Below are 23,070 nucleotides of genomic sequence, written 5' to 3' on the forward strand. Positions count from 1 at the left end.
TCATATTACGGTAAATGCGAATTTTTCATTCCGTGTTTCCCCATCCACTCCTCGGCAACCAACGAGAGGAACGTCTGCACCTCGTCCACTGACCACGATTCAGCCATTTTTTTTTTTTTTTTAAGTTTATACTCTTTTTTTTAAGCAAATACTTTTAAAACAGGCACTACATTGTTGGCTGTTGTCAACTGGCTATTTAAATCTAGCGGGTTTAGTGTCTCGTGTCGTAAATACAATGACGCTGGTAGTAATGATTCTGTCTGACCAATCAGTGATCTGCAGTGTTTTCACGTCACATTTTAGTATCGGTACGGTACGCTTGGAACCTCAACAGAGGTGGCACCATTTAAAGCGAGCCGAAGCGAGCCGTACCGTACCGTACCATGCAGTGGAAATGCTTCATAAGTGAGCCGTACCGAACAGAGCCGTACCATACCATGCAGTGGAAAAGCGCCAAAGCGTGCCGTACCGAACCGAGCCGTATCGTACCATGCAGTGGAAAAGCGCCATTGGTAAACTGTATGCATGTATGTGTGTGTATGTTAGAGTAGTTTAAGTGTTTAGACTAGTTAATAAAATCTTGTTCATGTCACACGTAAAGTTGTCCGTGTCTCAAACTCATAACTGGAGTCACTAATCATTTAGATCTTGGTTACTGCTCTTAGTAGTACTGTAAATTAAGAAAGACATTTCCCATGCCCCGGAAATGTACATTTCTTAGAGTTAATAAACAATTAATCCTGAGTGTTCAAGGGACAAACAGGTTAATTGATTGTAATATTAATTAACGACAGTAAGTTAGTTATATTAACTGATCCAAATATTCATAATCAATTATAACCAGTTATTATTGTTTATTAATATTTCATAGAGCTAATTTGCTACAAAGGTATAGGATAGGCACCCTCACAAACAAGTCAGCATTCTGCAGGCCATGGATGACGCATGCAATGACATCACAGCAGACCAGTGGCAGGCCTGGATTCGCCATGCCAGGAGATTCACTCCAACATGTTTAGCTAATAATAAGATTTTCTGTGATGTGGATGAGAATCTGAGGCCAATCCACATGACAGGTTTGATGGAACATAGAAGTACAGCAAGGAACACTCTGTAGTTCTGTAGTTTTTTTTTTTTTTTTTTTTTTTTCTTATCTAAAATTTTCCTTTGAAACACCTATGTTGTGATTTATTTCAGCAATAAATGTCAGATTTTGTTCAATAATTCCACTGTGTCTGTACTATTCTTTCTAGTCTATGATAGTGATGTATGAACATGTAGAACCATAATGAAACCTATATTTAATGTTTGTACAACTAAACAGTGATACTAGGGTATCCTGTGTGTGGGTGATCTAAAGTAATGTTTGTATGATATTTCATGAGAAATTAGTTATTTGAACCAATGATTCTGCAAATGCAAGGCTTCTTTAAAGATATTAATGCAGCATGCACGTTTTGAACCTTGTACAGCCTGTGTTAAAAGTAATGACTGTTTTGAGTTTTGTGTCAAGAGTTTTGAAAAATTACATCAAGTTCCTGAAATTGGTGACAAAATTATTGTTAAAAAAAAACTGTAAGCAAGTGCACCAAGACTATGAAAAGCCATGATCAATGGAGCTCTGAAATTACTATTCATAATGGCAACAGTACCCGACAAAAAGAAAAAAAGACGTCCACACTTTATCAAAGAATTTGCAGATTTTCTATCGGAGTTAATACTGGATGCAGATAAAGTCCTAATTGTTGGTGATTTTAATATACATGTAGATAACAAAAATGACGCATTGGGATTGGCATTTAGAGACATTCTGAACTCGATTGGAGTTAGACAACACATGTCAGGACCCACTCATTGTCATAATCATACTTTAGATCTAATATTGTCACATGGAATCAATGTTAATGCCGTTGAAATTCTGCAGCAGAGCGATGACATCTTAGATCATTATCTAGTCTAGTGTAGGGGAGCGTGGGGCACAACCTAAAGGCCAATTTATACTTCTGCGTCGGGTGCGCGTAGAAGGTACGGCGTAGCATACGCATTGACGTGTACCATACGTCGTACCCTTCGCCGTACCCTGACGCGCACCTCCTCAAAAATGTAACTACGCGTCGCGGACCGCAAGATCTGTGATTGGTCGGCTGGATAGCATCGCGTTTCCTCCTACGCATTTCCGGAATGATCTTCTGCACTCTGCACCGCCCGCCCGCCATTTTTAAATTCCGAAGATCAGTGAAGAGCCATGGAAATAGACCAAGTGACCGAGAGATTGCTTGAAGAAGTGCGGAAATACAGCCATCTGTATGACTCCTTCAGTCGCCATTGCTCGTAGAAACCTAAACTCAAAATAGCCGCGAGGAATGTAAACATAGTGGAACTGGAACATTAAAACCCACCCGCGCCAACTAGCGTTTCGGCGGTGTAACTGCAGAGCAACACAGACATTCGCAGAAGTATAAATGCTCACGACGGCGTCGCCTACGTGCGTAGCCTACGACGTACACTACGGCGTACACTCGACGCAGAGGTATAAATTGGCCTTAACGCGGGGATAGTTGTAACACGCTTGTTTTAAATACTTCCGCACATGCTTGGATGACGAAACTTTGTGTATTTACTAGTTGCCATATCAACACTATATAGTAAAAAAAAATCCGCCAAAATTATAATTTTTTTGGAAGATATCCATAGACATTTATTAAACTATAGCAAAAGTAAATTTCTTACTTAAGTTAATTTTTCATCTCTATTTTTTGTGTTTATTTAAAATAAGACAAATCTGATATTATTTTAATCTCCAAGATGTTATTTAACAGTTGAGATAGTTCTTTAATGCTTCGCTAACTAGCAGAAGACACTAGCAGTAACACTGCGTTACATTGTGCCCCTATTAGAAATATGCTATTATATTCTATACTTTTAATGAAGTCCTACTACTACTACTACTACTACTACTACTACTAATTTTATTGGGAAAACGTGAGAAAAAGGTGAATAAAGACTGAGAGTCAATGTTCAGAAATGACTAATTATTTATTTGTTTTGAACTATGTTGTATAGCTTTGTTTTCATGTGTTCGTAGTCAAAACTCAATTTGTTTATATTTAATTATTAAAAATTGCCATTATTTTATATGAAAAAGTTTTTTAATTGTATTTTATTTAGAAAATATTTTAGTTTGTTTTGTATATATTTTTTATTAGATCAGATAACATTTTAAGCTGTCATATGTTATGTTACAATTGTGCCCCACACATGTTACAATGTACCCCACCTATGGGGCATGTTGTCACATTTCACTTCCATTCTTTCGGGGTATGTCAAGAAAAAAGTATATACTGTATTAATAAAACAAAACCACATAATTGTACTAGACATGTGGGAAATTAATGTGGGAAAAAATAAATACTCTGAACCATAAGTAGATTTACACAAACTGAGAAAGTCAAAAAGCGTTAGGTTGTGCCCCGCTCTCCCCTATACTCCATTTAGCCAAGGTTGCTAAGCTGTTGTAAGGTTGTAAAGTTGTTACAAATATGTTAGACCTATCACTTCTGCCACTAAAGATTGCTAATATTAATTCCATCTCCTCAGCATCCCAGATAGCTTAGAATAACTCTATATTGCGACAGAAACTTTTGACTCTCTCTTTTCCAGCACTCTAGACACAGTTGCTCCTTTGCACTTAAAGAAGATTAAAGAAAATAGTCCAACAACGTGGTACAACGAGCACACTCGGGCCCTAAAGAGAGCAGCCAGAAAAATGGAGCGCAACTGGAAGAAAACAAAAGTAGATGTTTTTCAAATTGTGTGGAGAGAGAGCTTGATTGCGAACAGAAAGGCCTTAAAAAGTGCTAGATCTGCTTATTTTTTGACTCTCTTAGAAGAAAACAAACATAACCCTAGGCATTTATTTGATACAGTGGCTAAATTAACAAGGAATAAAGCTTTTACTTCTGAAGTTTCCAAAGAGCATTGCAGTAATGACTTTATAAACTTCTTTACTAACAAGATTGATAAAATTAGAGAGAAAATTATAACTATGCAACCATCTACTACAGTATCGCATCAAGCAGTGCATTGTAGTGGTCCTGAGGAAAAATTCCATTCATTCCTTGCAATAGGAGAGGATTAATTGTCTAAACTCATTAAATGATCAAAATCAACAACATGTATGTTAGACCCTATACCGACTAAGCTACTGAAAGAAATGCTTCCAGAGGTAATAGATCCTCTTCTTAATGTCTTTGTCACTAGGATATGTACCGAAAACTTTGAAGCTGACTATTATTAAACCTCTTATTAAAATAATGCAAATAATTGCCTAGAGAATTAGTCAATTACAGGCCGATCTCAAATCTACCCTTTTGGTCAAAAATACTAGAAAAGGCAGTATCCTCACAACTCTGTTCCTTTTTAGAAAGAAATGGTATTTGTGAGGATTTCCAGTCAGGATTTAGACCGTACCATAGTACTGAGACTGCTATCATTAGAGTTACAAATTATTTGCTCTTATCATCCGATTGTGGTTGTATCTCTCTATTAGTGTTACTTGATCTTAGAATTGCTTCTGATCTTAGAATTGATACCATTGACCACAAAATTATTTTAAATAGACTCGGAAATTATGTTGGCATTAGTGGAATTGCATTAGCATGGATTAAATCATACTTACCTGACCGTTACCAGTTTGTAGCAGTAAATGAAGAAATGTCTTATCAGTCACAAGTTCAGTATGGCGTACCACAAGGCTCAGTACAGAGTACCACAAGGCTCAGTACTAGGACCGTTGCTGTTCACTCTGTACATGCTACCCTTGGGAGATATCATTAGGAAGCATAGGATTAGTTTTCACTGTTATGTCGATGATACTCAGCTATATATTTCTTCGTGCCCCGACGAAACTTGCCAATTCAAGAAATTAATGGAATGCAAAGCTGATATCAAAATTTGGATGACTAGTAATTTCCTATTACTTAATTCAAAAAAAAAAAAAAAAACTGAGTATCTAATGATTGGACCAAAAACCTCTGCACGTACTAACCTTGTCACGATCCACACACGGGAAACAGGGGTAAGATCCAAAAGCAGTTTATTGGGTAATCCGTAAATCGTAAACCAGTCCAGGTAAGGGTCAAAACCATATAAGCAATCCAATAAACAAGAACAATACAGGAACAGGCAAGAAACAGTAACACAGAAGTGGTGTGACGAATAACAAGGACTCTGTAACAAACACTAAACAGGCAGGGATTATATACACACAGAAACTAACCATCATGATGGGGAACAGCTGGGTGCAATGAACAGTGATGAGTGCAGACAAGGATTGTGGGGAATGCAGTTCCTAATGTGAATGACACCGTGGGGAAGAGGACCTCTAGTGGACACCCAGGGAAACACAAACCAGACACTGTGACATAACCCCCCCTCTACGGAGCGGCTACCAGACGCTCCAAGACCCACAAGAAACAAACAAAACAAGAGTCCAGGAGGGAGGTGTAACGGTGGAGGATCAGGGGGAGGGATGGGGGGCCAGGTCCATGAAGGGGAACAGGAATAGGGGGTGACGGCTTAGCCGGCGGCCAGGGTGAAGCAGACAGTCCATCGGGCGGCCAAGGCAAAGCAGACGACCCATCGGGTGGCCAGGGCGAAGCAGACGACCCATCGGGCGGCCAGGGCGGAGATGACAGTCCATCGGGCGGCCAGGGTGGAGAGTTATCCTCGGGCGGCCAGGTCGAAGCAGGCTGTGCAGATGGCCAGGGCAGAAACGTCAGTCCATCGGGCGGCCAGGGCGGAGACTTTCCCTCAGGCGGCCAGGGCGGAGACCTCCCCTCAGTCGGCCAGGGTGGAGACGTCAGTCCATCGGGCGGCCAGGGCGGAGACTTTCCCTCAGGCGCCCATGGCGGAGAAGACCCTTCGGGCGGCCACGGCAGATTCGGAGGCTCAGGAACAGACACCGGCTCAGGAACAGGAACAGACACCGGTTCAGGAACAGACACCGACACCGGCTCAGGAACAGATACCAGCTCAGGCACAGGAACAGATACAGACACCGGCTCGGCGGCGGCCATCTTGTCAGGAGACACAGGCTCGGCGGCAGCCATCTTGTCTGGAAACACCGGCTCGGCAGTGGCCATCATGTCCGGAGACACAGGCTCAGCGGCGGCCATCTTGTCCGGAAAATTCCCCTTATTACCTGAACAGTCTCTGGCTCGGCAGACGTGACCTGAACAGTCTCTGGCTCGGCAGACGGGATCTGAACAGTCTCTGGCTCGGCAGACGGGACCTGAACAGTCTCTGGCTCGGCAGACGGGACCTGAACAGTCTCTGGATCGGCAGACGGGACCTGAACAGTCTCTGGATCGGCAGACGGGACCTGAACAGTCTCTGGATCGACAGACGTGCTGTGTCTCCTCCATGCATGTAGTACTACCACTGCATAAAAGAGGAAGACAGCCCTCTTGGCCGTGGCAGGACTGATGATGGGCAGCTCCGAGACGATCTCAGGGATGACAGTGGGCTGCACGGGGACGACCTCCGGGACGACAGCGGGCTGCACGGGGACGATCTCCGGGACGACAGCGGGCTGCACGGGGACGATCTCCGGGACGACAGCGGGCTGCACGGGGACGATCTCCGGAACGACAGCGGGCTGCACGGGGACGACCTCCGGGACGACAGCGAGCTGTAAAGGGACAGCCTCCGGGACGACAGCGGGCTGTACGGGGACGGCCTCCGGGACGCTGGGGAGGCAGGAAGTCTTCTTCCTCCTCCGCCGTTTCTGATGGTGAAGTGTAGGCTCCGGGCTGGACAGGACCAACGGTGAAAGGAGCTCTGTAGCTTACAACCCGAGGGTACGGAATCTGCATTTCCTGCCTGAAGACGAAGGCAGGGGTGCAGCCGATCCCCCAACACATTTCACCAATAACAGCTGGATGGTTTAATGCAACAAGAGTGATGCTGATACCTAGATATTTTTAGGCACGAATATGTAATTGCATGAATTCCAAATCACTAGAACAAGTTATATTTTGTTGGAATGTACTGCGTAACTGTCACCTGTCAATGACGTCATATCCTTGTTATAGTTGGTTGTCATTTTACTCCTGCAGAAACCAAGAAAATACGTTTTTTGTTTTGTTTTTTTTTCTCTTCTAAATACCCTCAAGACGACTGATGCTGATAGATAGATAAAACATACAGTATCTCACAAAAGTGAGTACACTCCTCACATTTTAGCAAACATTTTAGTATATTTACTCAAGGGACAATACTATAGAAATTAAATTTGGGTATATTTTAGAGAAGTCAATGTGCTGCTTGTATAGCAGTATATATTTTCTGTACTCTGAAAATAACTCAACATACAGCCATTATTGTCAAAATAGCTGGCAACAAAAGTGAGTACACCCTAAATGATAATAGCTGTACGTCGTTTAACCATGCAAAGCCACATGTCCTTTTCATCATTTTCATGTTTTTATCTGCTTGACAGGACCACACAAATTGTTGTATCTTGTATTAGAGCAGTTAAAATGTGTGCTTTGAGTACAATTCTCTCATACTGACCACTGGATGTTCAACATGGCACCTCATGGCAAAGAACTTTCTAAGAATTTGAGAATTAGAATTGTTGCTCTCCACAAAGTTGACCTAGGCTATAAGAAGTGAAGTATACACAAGTGAATATTAATTAATGCAAGAAAATACTGAATTTAACCCAAGAAAAGTAAGCACAGTAGGCCTATTCATGTGAATTGATAGTTAATCAAGAGATCAAAATTGATTAATGGTCATCAGCATCGTAATCGTATCAAATTCTTTCTATTTTTTCCCTCTTGTAGAAATACTATTGTGACAAAACATATATTTAATGTAGTCTCTCATTCACCACTATAGAAGTTTACCCAACTATGACAACTTCTGCTTGAAAATATGAAAGGGTTATGTAACTACATTCAAGATAAATTAGTTTTTTAATTGAAATTCACAAGTAAAGTAAATGAAATTATATTATTATATGAAATAAATAAATACAAATATGTATATTATTAGTTTTTTTTTTTTTTTTTTTTTGCCTGGGGTGGGGTGGGGTCCTCCCCCAAGAGCTTTGACACAATTCAAACACTGGTAAAGATTGCCCTTTTAAGATTTAATAGGAAACTCTTGCTACTGCAAAACAGTGATTTTTTTAATTTATTTTTTAAATAATGTGCATGTAGTTTTTTATGTTGGTGCATGGTGTTGGTTGAGATTTTTGATCTTAGCAATAGAATATTCTGTGTAGAAAAACTCTCCAACTCTCCACCTCCCAGTTTGAAAAACACAATTTTTCTAACATAACAGGTGTAGTTAGATGTCAATGCAATAAAACATGTAATTGTATGTGGAGGTCTTTGTTATGAGGACAAATAAGGGGAATTTTGCATATTTTCGATTTTATGAATGCTTATTAAATATATCCATCTTTTCACGTATTTTGGCTGCAGCAGTACAAACATGAAAATGCTAAAACTGATTCACAGTTCATTTAGTAGTAAACACATTTTTTACAACAAAGCCACAAACACAGTAATTACTCAATTAGTCTCTTCCATACCGAGAATCTCTCTACCCCTACTGAGACCCCTTCAGTTCTTTCTCTCTCTGTGATGTAGTCCTCACTCCCTGTTAGGGTTCAGATCAGTGGAGGCCTCAAAGACTCTTTCAGAATGATGAAATTATTACAAATCTTGTGACTTTATCTTACATGCACACTTCGATAATCTGTTTTCGATAATTCTCTTTATTCTTTCTTCCACTGTGCATTCCATCCATCACTTCTATTATGCTATTTAAAGCATTTAAAGATATTTTCTAATAGCCATTTATGAGTACCTTGAATTTTTTTTTAACTGATTAGAATTTAAGTTGGACAATAGAGATTTGTAAGGCCTGTCCATACCAAGGATGATAACTATAAAGATAAATATAAAGATGTAGTTCTAAAAAATCGTCCTCAATATTAAAGAATAGCAGATTTAACACCACAGCTATAATGATAACGGCACAGAGAAACTATATCGTTGGAATAATATTTTTAGAACAATTTCATCCAGCTGATGAACGATAAAAACATTGACAGCCAATCAGAATCCCTCCTGCTGTAACGAGCTTGAGCATTTAAAGGGCACCTATTATGCAAAATTCACTTTTACATGGTGTTTGAACATAAATGTGTGTTGGCAGTGTGTGTACACAACCACCCTATAATGATAAAAATCCACCCAGTGCTTTTTTTTTTAAATCCCCATAAATCATAAGCATTGTCTCAGAACAACCCATTCACAGATTCAGGGCAATGTGACTTACTTTTGCACAAGCCCCGCCCACGACTGTTGTCTGACACTGCAGTTTTAGCATAGACCCGCCCTGAGTGAGCTGTACACAGTCCGCCATTGTTTCGATGCCGGAGCAGCTGTAGACAAGAATGTCTCCTAAGCGACGATTGAGATATTTTGTTATAAGATGTAAGAATGAACATAGCAGTCTTCATTTACTAAATAAAGTTCCAAACAGATAAATCTGTTCCAACTGTTCGTGATCCAGCTTACAGTCTCCGGAGCGATAGGCCTAACGTTACTGATCCCGGCAGTGATGAAAGGGAGAGCGCGCACGTTATTACTGCCAACTCTCACGCATTCAGCGTGAGACTCACGCAATTTACATTTTTCACACACTCTCACGCCACACATCCATTTTGTCATGCAGAAAAAAATCACGAAAAAAAAGAGGACACTGACACTGACAGACAAGACACAGCAGGTTACTTATATAAAAAAAAAATCTCAGCTCTCAGATTCTGTCAATTTTATTACAAAATTTATTCCGAAAGAAAAAAATAGCTATAGAGAGTATTTTGCTAAATATGTGCACTATATTACATTTTATATTTCATATTATTATACTTTTATTAATATCATTAAATAACGTTGTTACTATAATAAAAAACACATTATATTTAATTTGAGTTATTTTTAACCTTAAATAATAGTACCAGCTGATAGGGCTCTCTGTATACAGCATTAGGTGAGTTTATTTTATTTATTTTTTCTTGAGAAAAAATGTAAATGTATCTTGTGTACCTAATATTTATCCAAATGAGTCAATATTAAATCAAGATCAGAATCAAATCACAAGAATTGAATTGAAATCGTGAAATTTGTGTGTAATAATAGCAATAATAACAAACCGTAGCTTACCAGATTCTAACATGTTGTCACTAAACCTAATAAAATTCTGTTTAAATACTAAATGGTTTGACAAACACAATACACTTGCCAGCAGCCATATCACCCTGTAGCCCAAGACTGGTTGCCCACTGAAGCTAAGCAGGGTTGAGCCTGGTTAGTACCTGGATGGGAGACCTCCTGGGAAAACCAGGATGCTGCTAGAAGTGGTGTTAGTGAGGCTAGAAGGGGGTGCTCACCCTGTGGTCTGTGTGGGTCCTAATGCCCCAGTATAGTGATGGGGACATTATACTAGGGCTGGGAATCGATACGATACGATACTAGGGTACTACGCGATACATTGTTCACGATACCGATAATATCACGATATGGCGATAATCGATATATTATCAGTAATAACTCACAATATATCATGTTTTAAGAAATAAAACGTTTTTTTTTTTAATTAGGAAAATTAATCTCCATTTATTTTTTTGGGATGAAACACAATAACAAAAACAACTTGTGTCTTATCAGTTGCAAAAAACAGTCACAGACACTATTTTTGTTTTGCTAGCAGATGATTTTTTTCACTCTGGAGAAATCGAGTGGAATCGATGATGCTCGCATGGTCGCGGCTCGCAGCGTGTGAGAGGAATTACGAGCCGAGCCGAGCACGTTACGAGCACCTCCCGACCTCCCGATAATTTTTAAACATGTTTAAAAAATTCGGGGAGTCGGCCCGATTTTCACCAGCTGTCCTCTATTGCCCTAATCATACACAACCACGTCGATGGGGCTATACCTCAGTGGCAGCAACCATACAGCGTGCGCATACACTGTGTGGCAGCAACCATACAGCGTGCGCATACACTGTCACACACACACTTTTTTCTCTCTCTCTCTCTCTCTCAAGTTTTTAGGTTGAAAGGAATGGCTACTGTTCTCTGCTTTTCGACAAATCATTTGCACACACATTTATGTCATTTTTCTATCTGAAGCTTTGCCTGCATGCATGCAACGTGACGGTCTCTGTGTTTAGCGCGAAAGCCCACGTGATTGCTGCCGGCTCGGGATAAAATTCGTGCAGGACAGTCGTGCCGTGTACCAGCTGCTTTGACGCGATTATCAGTTCAACTGACTCGCAACGTGTGCAATATCACAACCTCCCGAGTGTCCGAACTCCATATCGATATTGTGGCGCACCCCTACATAATACTGTCAAAAAGCACCGTCCTTCGGATGAGACGTTAAACCAAGGTCTTGACTCTCTGTGGTCATAAAAAATCCTGCCCAAATTTGCCCATTGGCCTCTATCCATCATGGCCTCCTAATCATCCCCATATACTGATTGGCTTCATCACCCTGTCTCCTCTCCACCAATAAGCTGGTGTGTGGTGGGCGTTCTGGCACAGTATGGCTGACGTCGCATCATCCAAGTGGATGCTGCACATTGGTGGTGGTTGAGGAGATTCCCCGCTTCCATGTAAAGCGCTTTGAGTACCCAAAAAAGCACTATATAAATGTAATAAATTATTATTATTATTACACTTATTGTGATGCAAGATTTTTATTTTATTTTTACATTCGCAACATTCGCGAATGTACGAATTATTTACATTTTTACATTCGCATGTGGATGATAATGAACGGGAGTGAGAGAGTTTATGGATAAGACTTTAATGCTCACTTCTTATACTGTGTTTATTCAGCAATTATGGTGATTTTCTAGAGTAAAACTGATGCTTCATCTTTTGTGTAATGTACAGTAAACTTCATAAAACTCATCAGTAAATTTTTGGACATCATTCGGACGCGGTCCGCTACAACAGGCTTGTACTAATAGTGGATAAAAGCAAGATGAAAAATAACTTGTTACCATAATTCAACTAAACTATACCTGTTCTGTTTCCATGCAGGATATATTCTCTGGCTCTGTAGGCATTATTCTCCGACTCCGGGTTGAAATGAACACGCTACTGAGAGTTTCTTTTTTGTTATCAGTCTGTGAGATGATATTGTCCTGACAGAGCGCAAGCTTGTGAAGCTCCGCCCTGCCTGCAGCAGCAGCTCATTTGCATTAAAAGGGATACACACTTAAATATAGTGTATGCTATATATTTTTCTCAGCCCCAAAAAGTGACAATTTAATAGCATTAAGGGCCTACAAGTCGGGGCCATCAAAGGCTACTTGAGCGGCGTTCAGTTTTTCCATAAATTGATGAACGGTGCTCCCTCCCCCGAGATAAACAATTCACAAACCTCCCACCTTATCAAAGGGATTCAAAGATCCCACCCGTCCCGACGCCAGACAACCCATAACGCTAGACATTCTCACCAAATATATTCACACCCTCCGCACAGGCTACCAGCCCCTCAATACCGCCCGTACACTCTACGCTATGTTTATCCTAGCCTTTTTTGGTTTTCTTAGATGCTCGGAACTCGCTATCACTTCCAAATTCGACCCAAAAATCCACCCCACCATCTCAGACTTGTCAGTACTAGATGATGAAACAATCTCATATTTGATTAAGCAAAGTAAAACCGACCAAACCAAAAAAGGTAATTTCATCTACATTGTTAACCTCTCATCGTCAATCCAACCATACCAGTCCATTCTGGCATATCTGCAATGGAGAAGCTCTCAGGCTAAATCTCCTCTGGAACCCCTGTTCATAGACGAATCCAATAAACCCGTGACACGCTTTTGGTTCAAGAAACACCTCAAAGCTGTTCTCCAACAGTCAGGCATTCCAGCAAAGAATTTCTCAAGTCACTCTTTCCGTATTGGGGCAGCAACTTCAGCAGCCCAAAAAGGCTTCTCCCAACAGCAGATCCAAGCTCTTGGGAGATGGTCCTCAGATGCTTTCCAAAGCTATATCAGGACCAACCGGTTCCACATTAAAAAAGCCCACCAAACCCTCATTGATTAAAACCCCCTGGGTCGTCCACCTGGGGTCTCTCTCTTTCCGTCCAGTGAGCATTTGGTCTCACAGCGTCCGCAGTGAGAATCTCCCGGTCGAGTACTCATGTTCCTCCTTTCCAGTTTCCTCTTTTTGTCCAGCGAGCATGTGGTCTCACAGTGGATGCAGCGAGAACTTTCCTGGTTAGAGCACTTATGTTTTCTTATCCGTCCAGCGAGCATTTGGTCTCACAGCGTCCGCAGTGAGAATCTCCCGGTCGAGTACTCATGTTCCTCCTTTCCAGTTTCCTCTTTTTGTCCAGCAAGCATTTGGTCTCACAGCGGACACAGTGAGAAAATCTCCCGGTCAAGTACTCATGTTCCTCTTTCCGGTCTTCTCTTTTTGTCCAGCGAGCATTTGGTCTCACAGCAGACGCAGTGAGAACTTTTCCGGTAGAGCACTTACGTTTTCTCTTCCGTCCAGCGAGCATTTGGTCTCACAGCGGAGTCACACTTTAGTCCGGCGGCTGTCCTCTGCTCTTTAGCCTTTTAGGGGGTGCATGGGTTCGGGCTGAACTCCGAGCTCAGAGCCCTCCCACCGGACAGCACGCCAAATACGCATTAAACTTTACTCCCTCTGATTGAATGCAAGTGTGAACTCGTGACATTATGTTTTATTAACAAAGTTCGGGAGGAGCAGGTTAAGATGGAGAGCACTCAGCAATCAACGATAAGAGGTGTATATATATAGATTCAGCAGTCTCACCTCAATTCATTGGCAGTTTAGCAGCATCCACAATAAACCATGATTGGCTGATTGATCGCTGATCGATTGCTCCTGTCGGCCTCGCTGCCTGCTGTGAGTTTGTTTGCTTCGGTGCTGTAAGCTCCGTCTTAGCCTCGTATTCCATTCTGTTTTGAACCATCATTTACTATCATTTCTAGTTGGTTATACTACTAAATACAGCTTACCCAACATCTCAGATTAACCTGACATCACTAGCTTCCGTTATTATTAACACAACACGCTAGTAATTCGCTAGACTGTTTACGCGCCACCCATGCGCTCAGTTATTTTTTATTTATTTTTCTCGCGCGCGCCCACGCCTTTGAGTTCATAAAAAGTAAGAATCAGTCAACAAACACGGTGAGTAATGTCTTGTCCTGTTACTGTCGCCTGCACTTCATGTCACATGTTTAGCATAGCCTTCTCTGTCGGCAATATTGGATTTATATGTGATAAATGCAAGGAGACAGCCAGGCTGACGGAGAAGATTTCAGAACTAGAGACACGCATCCAAACTTTAATTGCTAGAGCTTTAGATACTATTTTGGATGCGCCTAGCATAGTGAACTCTTTACATGACTCGGTTCCAGCGGAATTACCCAGATAGCAACATTGTTTCGGCCCGGATCCGGCCCACATCTGGCACTTGTGGAATGCGGATCTGGCCCACATGCAGCGTGGAATGACGGCCCTTGGGTGGCCCACTCCTGTTGGCCAGATCTGGGCCAAAAGCAGGCCATAGCAATGCCACATGTCAGCCAAAAGCAAAGAAATAAACCAGAACTGGACCTTATCTGAGCCACAAAATCTGTGTATATTAAATATGGAGTCATCTCAGCCTTAATAAGCCTGTTAACAACCAGAATCCCTGAAGAAAAGAAGAGAACAGAAAAAGAGACGAGCAGAAACACAAGAACTATAACTGACTTCAGCCACAGTCTTAGATGAAATCGACTGAAGAGAAAAGAAGACATTAAATCTGTGAAGATCTCAGCAGAGGAGGATTAAACAACTCCACAAACAGCATTACCAGCTTCACTTATTACTAACCAGACTGACTTTATTTCTGTCAGACGTCTACAGAAGTTTTATTGAGAATTAACAGAGGTTTAACTCTGTGTTTCATTTAAAGTCACCATAAGAGTGACTAGTGTTTCCATTAGTTGGGCTCTTAACTCTTAGTATATCTTAACTCTTGTCTTTTTTGGCCGCTGTGACAGTGTGTTTGTCAAACACATTTGCAGCAGCAAAGAAAGCTAAAGTGAAATGAGATCAGGTGATGATGGTTACCTGTTGATGATTTTATAATCATCATGAAATAACCTTTCACTGATGTCTTTGGAATCTAACAATTGTGTTGATCCATTAATATTTTCACATCACAAATCCTGTGTTTCTGCAGCATGAGATTCAGCAATATTATAACTGTCAGTTTAAAGCTTTTAACAAACATGAGATCAAAAATGTAACTTATGCTGACACACACAGATATCAACAATCAGCATATGAATCTCAACAATGGTGACAATCACAAATATTTAGATAAAAAGAATAATTCACATCACTGAAAAGCTACTAATTCACAACAAAAACAACAGCAAAAAATAAAAGCAAATATTTAGAATCAAACAAAATTATAGGACAATTCAGCTGCATAATTTATTCATGTTGCAATGCATGCTGGGAGTTTTTTACTATGCTGGTACCCAGCATGCATTGCAGCAAAGTACTTTTGATTGTCACCATTGTTGAGATTCATACGCTGATTGTTGATGTCTGTGTGCATCATATTAAACTGACATTTTCGTGCTCATGTTTGATAAAGTGTTCTAACTTATTGATATTATATTGTTGGATCTCATGCTGCAGAAACACAGGGTTTGTGATGTGACATTATTAATGGATCAACACAATTGTTACATTCCAAAGACATCAGTGAAAAAGGTTATTTCATGATGATTATAAAACCATCAACAGGTAACCATAATCTGATCTCGTTTCACTTTAGCTTTCTTTGCTACTGCAAATGTGTTCAACAAACACACTGTCACAGTGGCCAAAAGAGATATAAGATATATTAAGAGTCAAGAGCCCAACTAATGGAAACACTAATCACTCTTATGGTGACTTTAAATGAAACACATTAGAGTTAAACCCATTAATTCTCAATAAAACTTTTGTAGACGTCTGACAGAAATAAAGTCAGTCTGGTTAGTAATAAGTAATGCTGTTTGTGGATTTGTTTAATCCTCCTCTGCTGAGATCTTCACAGATTTAATGTCTTCTTTTCTCTTCAGTGGATTTCATCTAAGACTGTGGCTGAAGTCAGTTATAGTTCTTGTGTTTCTGCTCGTCTCTTTTTCTGTTCTCTTCTTTCCTTCAGTGATTCTGCTTGTTAACAGGCTTATTAAGGCTGAGATGACTCCATATTTAATATACACAGATTTTGTGGCTCAGATAAGGTCCAGTTCTGGTTTATTTCTTTGCTCTTGGCTGACATGTGGCATTGCTATGGCCTGCTTGTGGCCCAGAACTGGCAAACAGGAGTGGGCCACCCAAGGGCCGTCATTCCACGCTGCATGTGGGCCAGATCCGCATTCCACAAGTGCCAGATGTGGGCCGGATCCGGGCCGAAACAATGTTGCTATCTGGGTAGTGCCTGAGCAGCAAGGCAAATGGGTGACAGTGAGGGATCGCTCTAGTCGCGGATCAAAAAACCACTCTTCCGTTCCGATTACCATAACAAATCGATTTGCCCCGCTCAGTGAAACACCCACTGAGAATTCTGTTGATTGTGCCCTAGTAATTGGTGATTCGATCACACGGAACGTGAAAATAGAGACACCAGCCACCATAGTCACATGTTTGCCGGGAGCCAGAGCGCCTGGCTAATGCTAATCGTAAATTCTCTAAGATCATTATTCACGTCGGCACTAATGATGTTCGACTCCGCCAGTCGGAGATCACCAAAATTAATATTAAAGAGGTGTGTGAACTTGCAAGTACGATGTCAGGCACTGTAATTTGCTCTGGCCCCCTTCCTGTTCGCCGGAGTGATGAGATAGTTAGTAGATTGTGTTCACTCAATGGCTGGCTGTCGAGGTGGTGTCCGCATAATAATATAGAATTCATAGACAATTGGAAAAGTTTTTGGGGCAAACCTGACCTGTTGAAAAGAGATGGTATTCATCCCTCCTGGGATGGTGCTGCTCTTCTCTCTAGTAATTTGGCTCATAGTCTTAGAGATAAAAAAATGACAAATTGGGCACCAGGTCAGAAAGCAGACAAACTGGCTTAACCGACTGTCTGCTAGCGGCCTCGCGTCACCAATGTCAGATAAATTCCATCACATAGAGACTCTTTCACCTAGATATCATCATATAGAGACTGTGTCTGTTCTCCGAATTTGGAAATCCCAAAAACGTCCAAACGTTAAAAAAATTTAAAAAATGAATTGATGTTCAACAAATAAAAAACAGCTATAATACAGATGAGCAAATGCTAAAGCTTGGGTTGCTGAATATTCGATCCCTTACTCCAAAAGCACTCATTGTTAATTATATAATTTCAGATAATAACCTAGATGTGCTGAGTTTGACAGAAACCTGTCTAAAACCAAACGATTACATTACTTTAAAGGTAGGGTAGGTAATCCTGTTCAGAAACACTTTTTTTTATACTGGGTGAAATGGTCCTTCCATCCTGATAGTAGTCAATACATTATGTGTTTAGAAAAAGGAATGAAAAAAATCAGACCTCTGTAGCAGCTGCAGGACAGTAAAAACTCTGACCAATCACTGCCATTCGGTGCGAATGTAAAGAACCAATCAGATGCCTTCATGTCTCGTGCCCGCCCCGAGCCCCACTGCGCGCGCTGCCCTGCATGCACTCATCACATGTCACCGTTCCCGGAAATATTCAGCTCAAAGCACCTGCATATGCAGTCAGCGAAGGCAAACAAGGCAAAAACTACTTCCTCGGACCCTGCCCGCGCTCTTGAACGACCTCCTCTGCTTCGCCCTCAACCCCGGACCTGTCCTCGAGCCGACGATGCGGTACTTTTCTCCGGACTCGGAGTGTACGTTAGTCTTCATTAGAGTCAACAATGTTTTCATCATGGAAACTCTTACATGCAAAACACCGTATATGTTATGAATCTTATACGAAATTCATCTTCATCACAGTGTAACTGATGGTAATGGAAAAACGTGTATCAATGCAACCTGTTTTTAGTTTTGCCTTATAAATATAGCTCGTTACCGAATGAAACTTTACCATTATCGATATGCTAGCTTGATAGTGAGTACTAAAAGAAATCACTCGTCTCAGGTAATAAATGCGTCTTGTTCCAGCCTGAGCGTTTGGCGTCGCGCGTTCATGTGTTTTGGAGGCGTGGCTTTGGAAGGAGCTCAGAAGGGAGGGGGTGGAGTGAATGGAAATAATGAGCTGTGTTTATTGCAGATTAAAAGGTCTACAGTCACTCGATTTTTAAATTTTCTTTTTCAGAGTACTTACATTTTAATTATGTATTGGTATATAAAGACAGTTTAAACAAATTTGGAATGTTTTTTTTTTAGAAAAATGATTACCTACCCTACCTTTAAATGAGTCCACCCCACAAGATTACAGTTATAAACATGAACCTCGTCTGAAACGCAAAGGGGGAGGTGTTGCTGTAATTTATAGTAATATTTTCAAAACATGTAAAAATATATAGTGTAAACGATAAATCGCGTTTGAGATTTGTGCTGGCTACTGTATACAGACCACCAGGGCACCATAAAGATTTTATCAAAGAATTTGCGGACTTTCTATCAGAATTAATATTGACTGCAGATAAAGTACTAATTGTTTGTGATTTTAATACATATAGATAATGAAAAAGATGCATTGGGATTGGCATTTAAAGACATTGTAAACTCAATTGGACTTAGACAACACATGTCAGGACCTACTCATTGTCGTAATCATACTCTAGATCTAATATTATCACACGGAATAGATGTTGATGCCGTTGAAATTCTGCAGCAGAGCGATGACATCTCAGATCATTATCTAGTCTCATGTAAATTACATTTAGCCAAAGCTGCAAAAACGACTCCGTGTTATAAATATGTAAGACCTATCACTTCTACCACTAAAGATTGCTTTATCAATAATCTTCCTAATCAGTTTCATCATCTCAGAATCCCGGATAGCTTAGAAGAACTTGATATTGCGACAGAAACTTTTAACTCTCTCTTTTCCAGCGCTTTAGACACAGTTGCTCCGTTGCGCTTAAAGAAGATTAAAGAAAATAGTCCAACACCGTGGTACAACGAACACACTCGGGCCCTTAAGAGAGCAGCCAGAAAAATGGAGCGCAACTGGAAGAAAACAAAACTAGAGGTATTTCGGATTTCATGGAAGGGGAGCTCGATTACGTACAGAGAGGCTTTAAAAGCTGCTAGGTCTGCTTATTTTTCAACCCTATTAGAAGAAAATAAACAAAACCCTAGGTATTTATTTGAAACAGTGGCTAAACTAACGAAAAAGAAAGCTTCAAGCCCAGAAGTTTCCAAGCAGCACAGCAGTAATGACTTAATTCACTTATAAGATTGATAATATCAGGGACAAAATTATAACTATGCAACCGTCTACTACAGTATCGCATCAGAGAGTGCATTTTAGTCTCCCTGAGGAAAAATCTGATTCATTTATTGCTATAGGAGAGGAAGAATTTTGCAAACTCGTTAATTCATCTAAATCGACAACATGCATAGGCGTAATTTGCAGGTGGGACGGGTGGGACATGTCCCCACCACTATTTTCTAAGGTCGATATTGTCCCCACCACTTTTGAAACATCTCGCGGCACGAATGTACCAATACAAATAAACAAAACATCTTCAGTTAACTAGCAGAGCATTAATTTCGTTCGTTTTTTAAATAAGAGGTGATCTAGCGCTGAAATGTGTTGTTTTTTAAATCAACTGATCAAAGTGCTCGTTGCCGCTGCGATCTGTGGCGCGGATACTGTGTTTGTTTCTGGCTCGCGCACAGTCTTCACTCGGACGCGCACTTCAATCCTTTGTGGAGAGACTCTCTATTCGTTCCGGGGAAATTACAAAACAAAATGCACACAAACGTGTTCCTGCCTGATATACAACCATTGAAAAACATAATCGGAAAAAAATATATAAAAAAATATGAGTGCGGATTAGAACCCTGAACCTCGGACACGCTTGGCAAAAGTTCTACCCCTGGACCACTTAAATACACACTGAAAATAGTCGGATCAACATATAATAGCCCTCATTGAATGAGCACTTAAACCCAATCAATGTACTATTTAAATCGATTGCTGGACATCATAATGTACATCTGTTTTATGATTTAGCATTGTGTTACACACAAGGCGTACCACAAGGCTCAGTACTAGGACCGCTGCTTTGCACTCTGTATATGCTACCATTAGGAGATATCATTAGGAAGCATGGCATTAGTTTTCACTGTTATGCTGACGACACTCAGCTGTATATTTCTTCAAAACCTAACGAAACTTACCAATTCACAAAATTAATGGAATGCATAGCTGATATAAAAAAAATTGGATGACTAGTAATTTCCTACTTCTAAATTCTAAATTTCCTGAGATTCTAATTATTGGACAAAAAACTTACACACGTAACTTACACACGAATACTGTCTAACACTTGATGGCTGCTCTGTTAAGTCTTCGTCGTTGGTTAGGAACCTGGGTGTGCTCTTTGATACCAACCTTTCATTTGAAAGTCACGTGTCTAGTGTCTGTAAAACCGCATTTTTCCATCTTAAAAATATATCTAAATTATGCCATATGCTCTCATTGACAAATGCGGAACAATTAGTTCATGTGTTCATGACCTCAAGGCTAGATTATTGTAATAGTCTACTGGGTGGTTGCCCTGCACGCTTAATAAACAAACTACAGCTGGTTCAAAACGCAAGCAGCTCGAGTTCTTACCAGAACCAGGAAGTATGGCCATTTTAGCCCGGTTCTGTCAACACTGCAATGTTTAAAAATGTATGCGATGTTTAATAGGCAGCCAATGCCTATTAAACATCGCATACATTTTTAAATATTGCTGATTACTTACAAAGTAAGTAGTACTTGAGCGAGCTCTTAACGCATTATAGTCCTTCACGTCTATTGCGATCTCAAAATTCCGGCCAGTTAATAATACCTAGAATATCAAAATCGACTGCTGGCGGTAGATCCTTTTCCTATTTAGCACCAAAACTTTGGAACAGTCTTCCTACCATTGTCCGGGAAGCAGACACACTCTGTCAGTTCAAAGCTAGATTAAAGACACATCTCTTTGACCGAGCATTCACATAATGCATTATAGACTTCTATAATTTTATGTTAGGCTGCATAGATTAGGTCAGCCGGAACCGGGAACACTTCCCATAAATCCTGATGTACTCGTTACATCATAAGAAGAATGGCATCTACGCTAATTTTAGTGTCTTTGTTTATCCCATTTTCCCGCAGACTGCCGGATCCAGGCCGTATCCAGATCTGACGAAGGACCTTCGCCTGGACAACGCAGTGCTGAAGTGCCAACTAGTCTCTCCCTATGGAGGATCCCTTTACCACTCTACAGATAAAGCATTGTCGGGAAAATTCGTTTCGCGTACCTACCCCGAAGTGACAAAATAAAATAAAATTGTGTATCATAATTTATAAGGAAAGACCAGTCCTTTGATTTGGCTTGGTTTGTAGGGAATTACAAACCTGCACACATATATTCAAACGCACATAACTATAGAACCAATTTGTAATGCGCATGTGAACGCCATCAGCGTTTATCACAGGTTCGCGTTTAAAGTCTGTGTAGAGAGAATAGTGTCGTCTTAGCGGCCCCCAATAACAAATGATCATTGCGACGGAAGCGAATCAATCATAACTAACTTTAGCTGGAAAATAACTTTATTAAAGAACCACTATAAAGCCAAAACAATCTCTGTTACCTTAAATTATACGTTTATCTCTGTAAAGCTGCTTTGAAACAATCTACATTGTTAAAAGCGCTATATAAATGAAGATGACTTGACTTGACATGACATCCCTTCACCACCCCTTCTCCACACTTCTAGTCCTAACTAACCACTTACATACGGGGGGAGTACTCTGGGTTCGGGCCGAACTCTGAGCTCGGAGCCCTCCCCCCGGACAGCACGCCAAATACGCATTAAACTTTACTCCCTCTAATTGTATGTGTGAACTCATGAATTCCATGATTGAACATATTACTTTTACATGTATTAAAAAGGTGATTCATCAACATGAAAAACAATATAACAAATGTATGAAATATATCATGAAATATAAAATAAAATGTCGATTATTACGGAATTAATATCAAAAGCAATAAAATAGCACAATTCTGTTTATTTCTTTTCTTTTTTATGGCAAAACATAAACACAGTACATTCAACCATGATTGACAAACAAAAAGCATGATAAACAAACCACTCCTGATCATGAAGATGCATGAATATCTCTAGAGACACACAATAGCTGAAGCGATTGCCACAGTCAAATCCTTTGGAGGATTACATGCTTTTCACTCTGACAGACACCAGCTGAGATCCGACATTACTTATCACATTCCCCAGAGCTTATACCCACAGCATGGGAAGCTGAGAGAACACAGTTTTTTCCCTGATGTCTATCCGCATCATTAAGTGACTGGTGGCACAGGACTCGTTGCGAGGATCAGTAACTCTTATAAGGACTGATTAAAATCACCCTTGGACTTTTGATAGTCCCTGTACTCCCAGCCATCTTGTGTGTCAGCGGAAATATTACACTTCTGGTGTAGGTTCATTCACTTCCTCTCATCCGTCACTAATTACTGGAGAGAGATTTCAGGTATGATAAGAAACTAGATTTTCTAAACTAATTGTATTTGCCAGTCCATACCTTGCCATACGTTACTATGTTGTTTCTAAGGTGTTCTCTGCATTTGTAAGCACATTGCCATACTGTTACCAAAATGTTCCAGGTGATTGCTAGATAATTGCTTACTGACCCAAATCAAAAGGGCAAGTTGCAGTACACTTGGTTGAGTATTCAAAAATTATATTTTGGTCTTTTTTATACATCTTTTTTTTACCAGGTTAAAAGTCTGATTGCAT

The 23,070-nt window shown here is 40.5% G+C and overlaps 2 protein-coding genes across 2 annotated transcripts in view; both read right to left on the reverse strand.

Annotated features, from left to right (window-relative positions):
• Positions 1 to 13,288, reverse strand: part of LOC309485669 (uncharacterized protein) — a gene marked incomplete at both ends in the record, with an annotated part of 28,291 nt that extends 15,003 nt beyond the window's left edge. The window contains 3 exons of the mRNA XM_082152600.1: positions 5,833 to 6,176; positions 6,323 to 6,812; positions 13,212 to 13,288. Of these exons, the coding sequence (XP_082008726.1) occupies positions 5,833 to 6,176; positions 6,323 to 6,812; positions 13,212 to 13,288 (911 nt within the window). The remainder of the gene's footprint in view (positions 1 to 5,832; positions 6,177 to 6,322; positions 6,813 to 13,211) is intronic.
• The window catches only part of ccser2b (coiled-coil serine-rich protein 2b), a 435,236-nt gene that overhangs the window by 261,946 nt on the left and 150,220 nt on the right, over positions 1 to 23,070 (reverse strand). The gene's annotated exons all lie outside the window — the stretch shown is intronic.

This window comes from Leuciscus leuciscus, assembly GCF_965113295.1.
Source record: "Leuciscus leuciscus genome assembly, chromosome: 21".
NCBI classification, from domain to species: domain Eukaryota; kingdom Metazoa; phylum Chordata; class Actinopteri; order Cypriniformes; family Leuciscidae; genus Leuciscus; species Leuciscus leuciscus.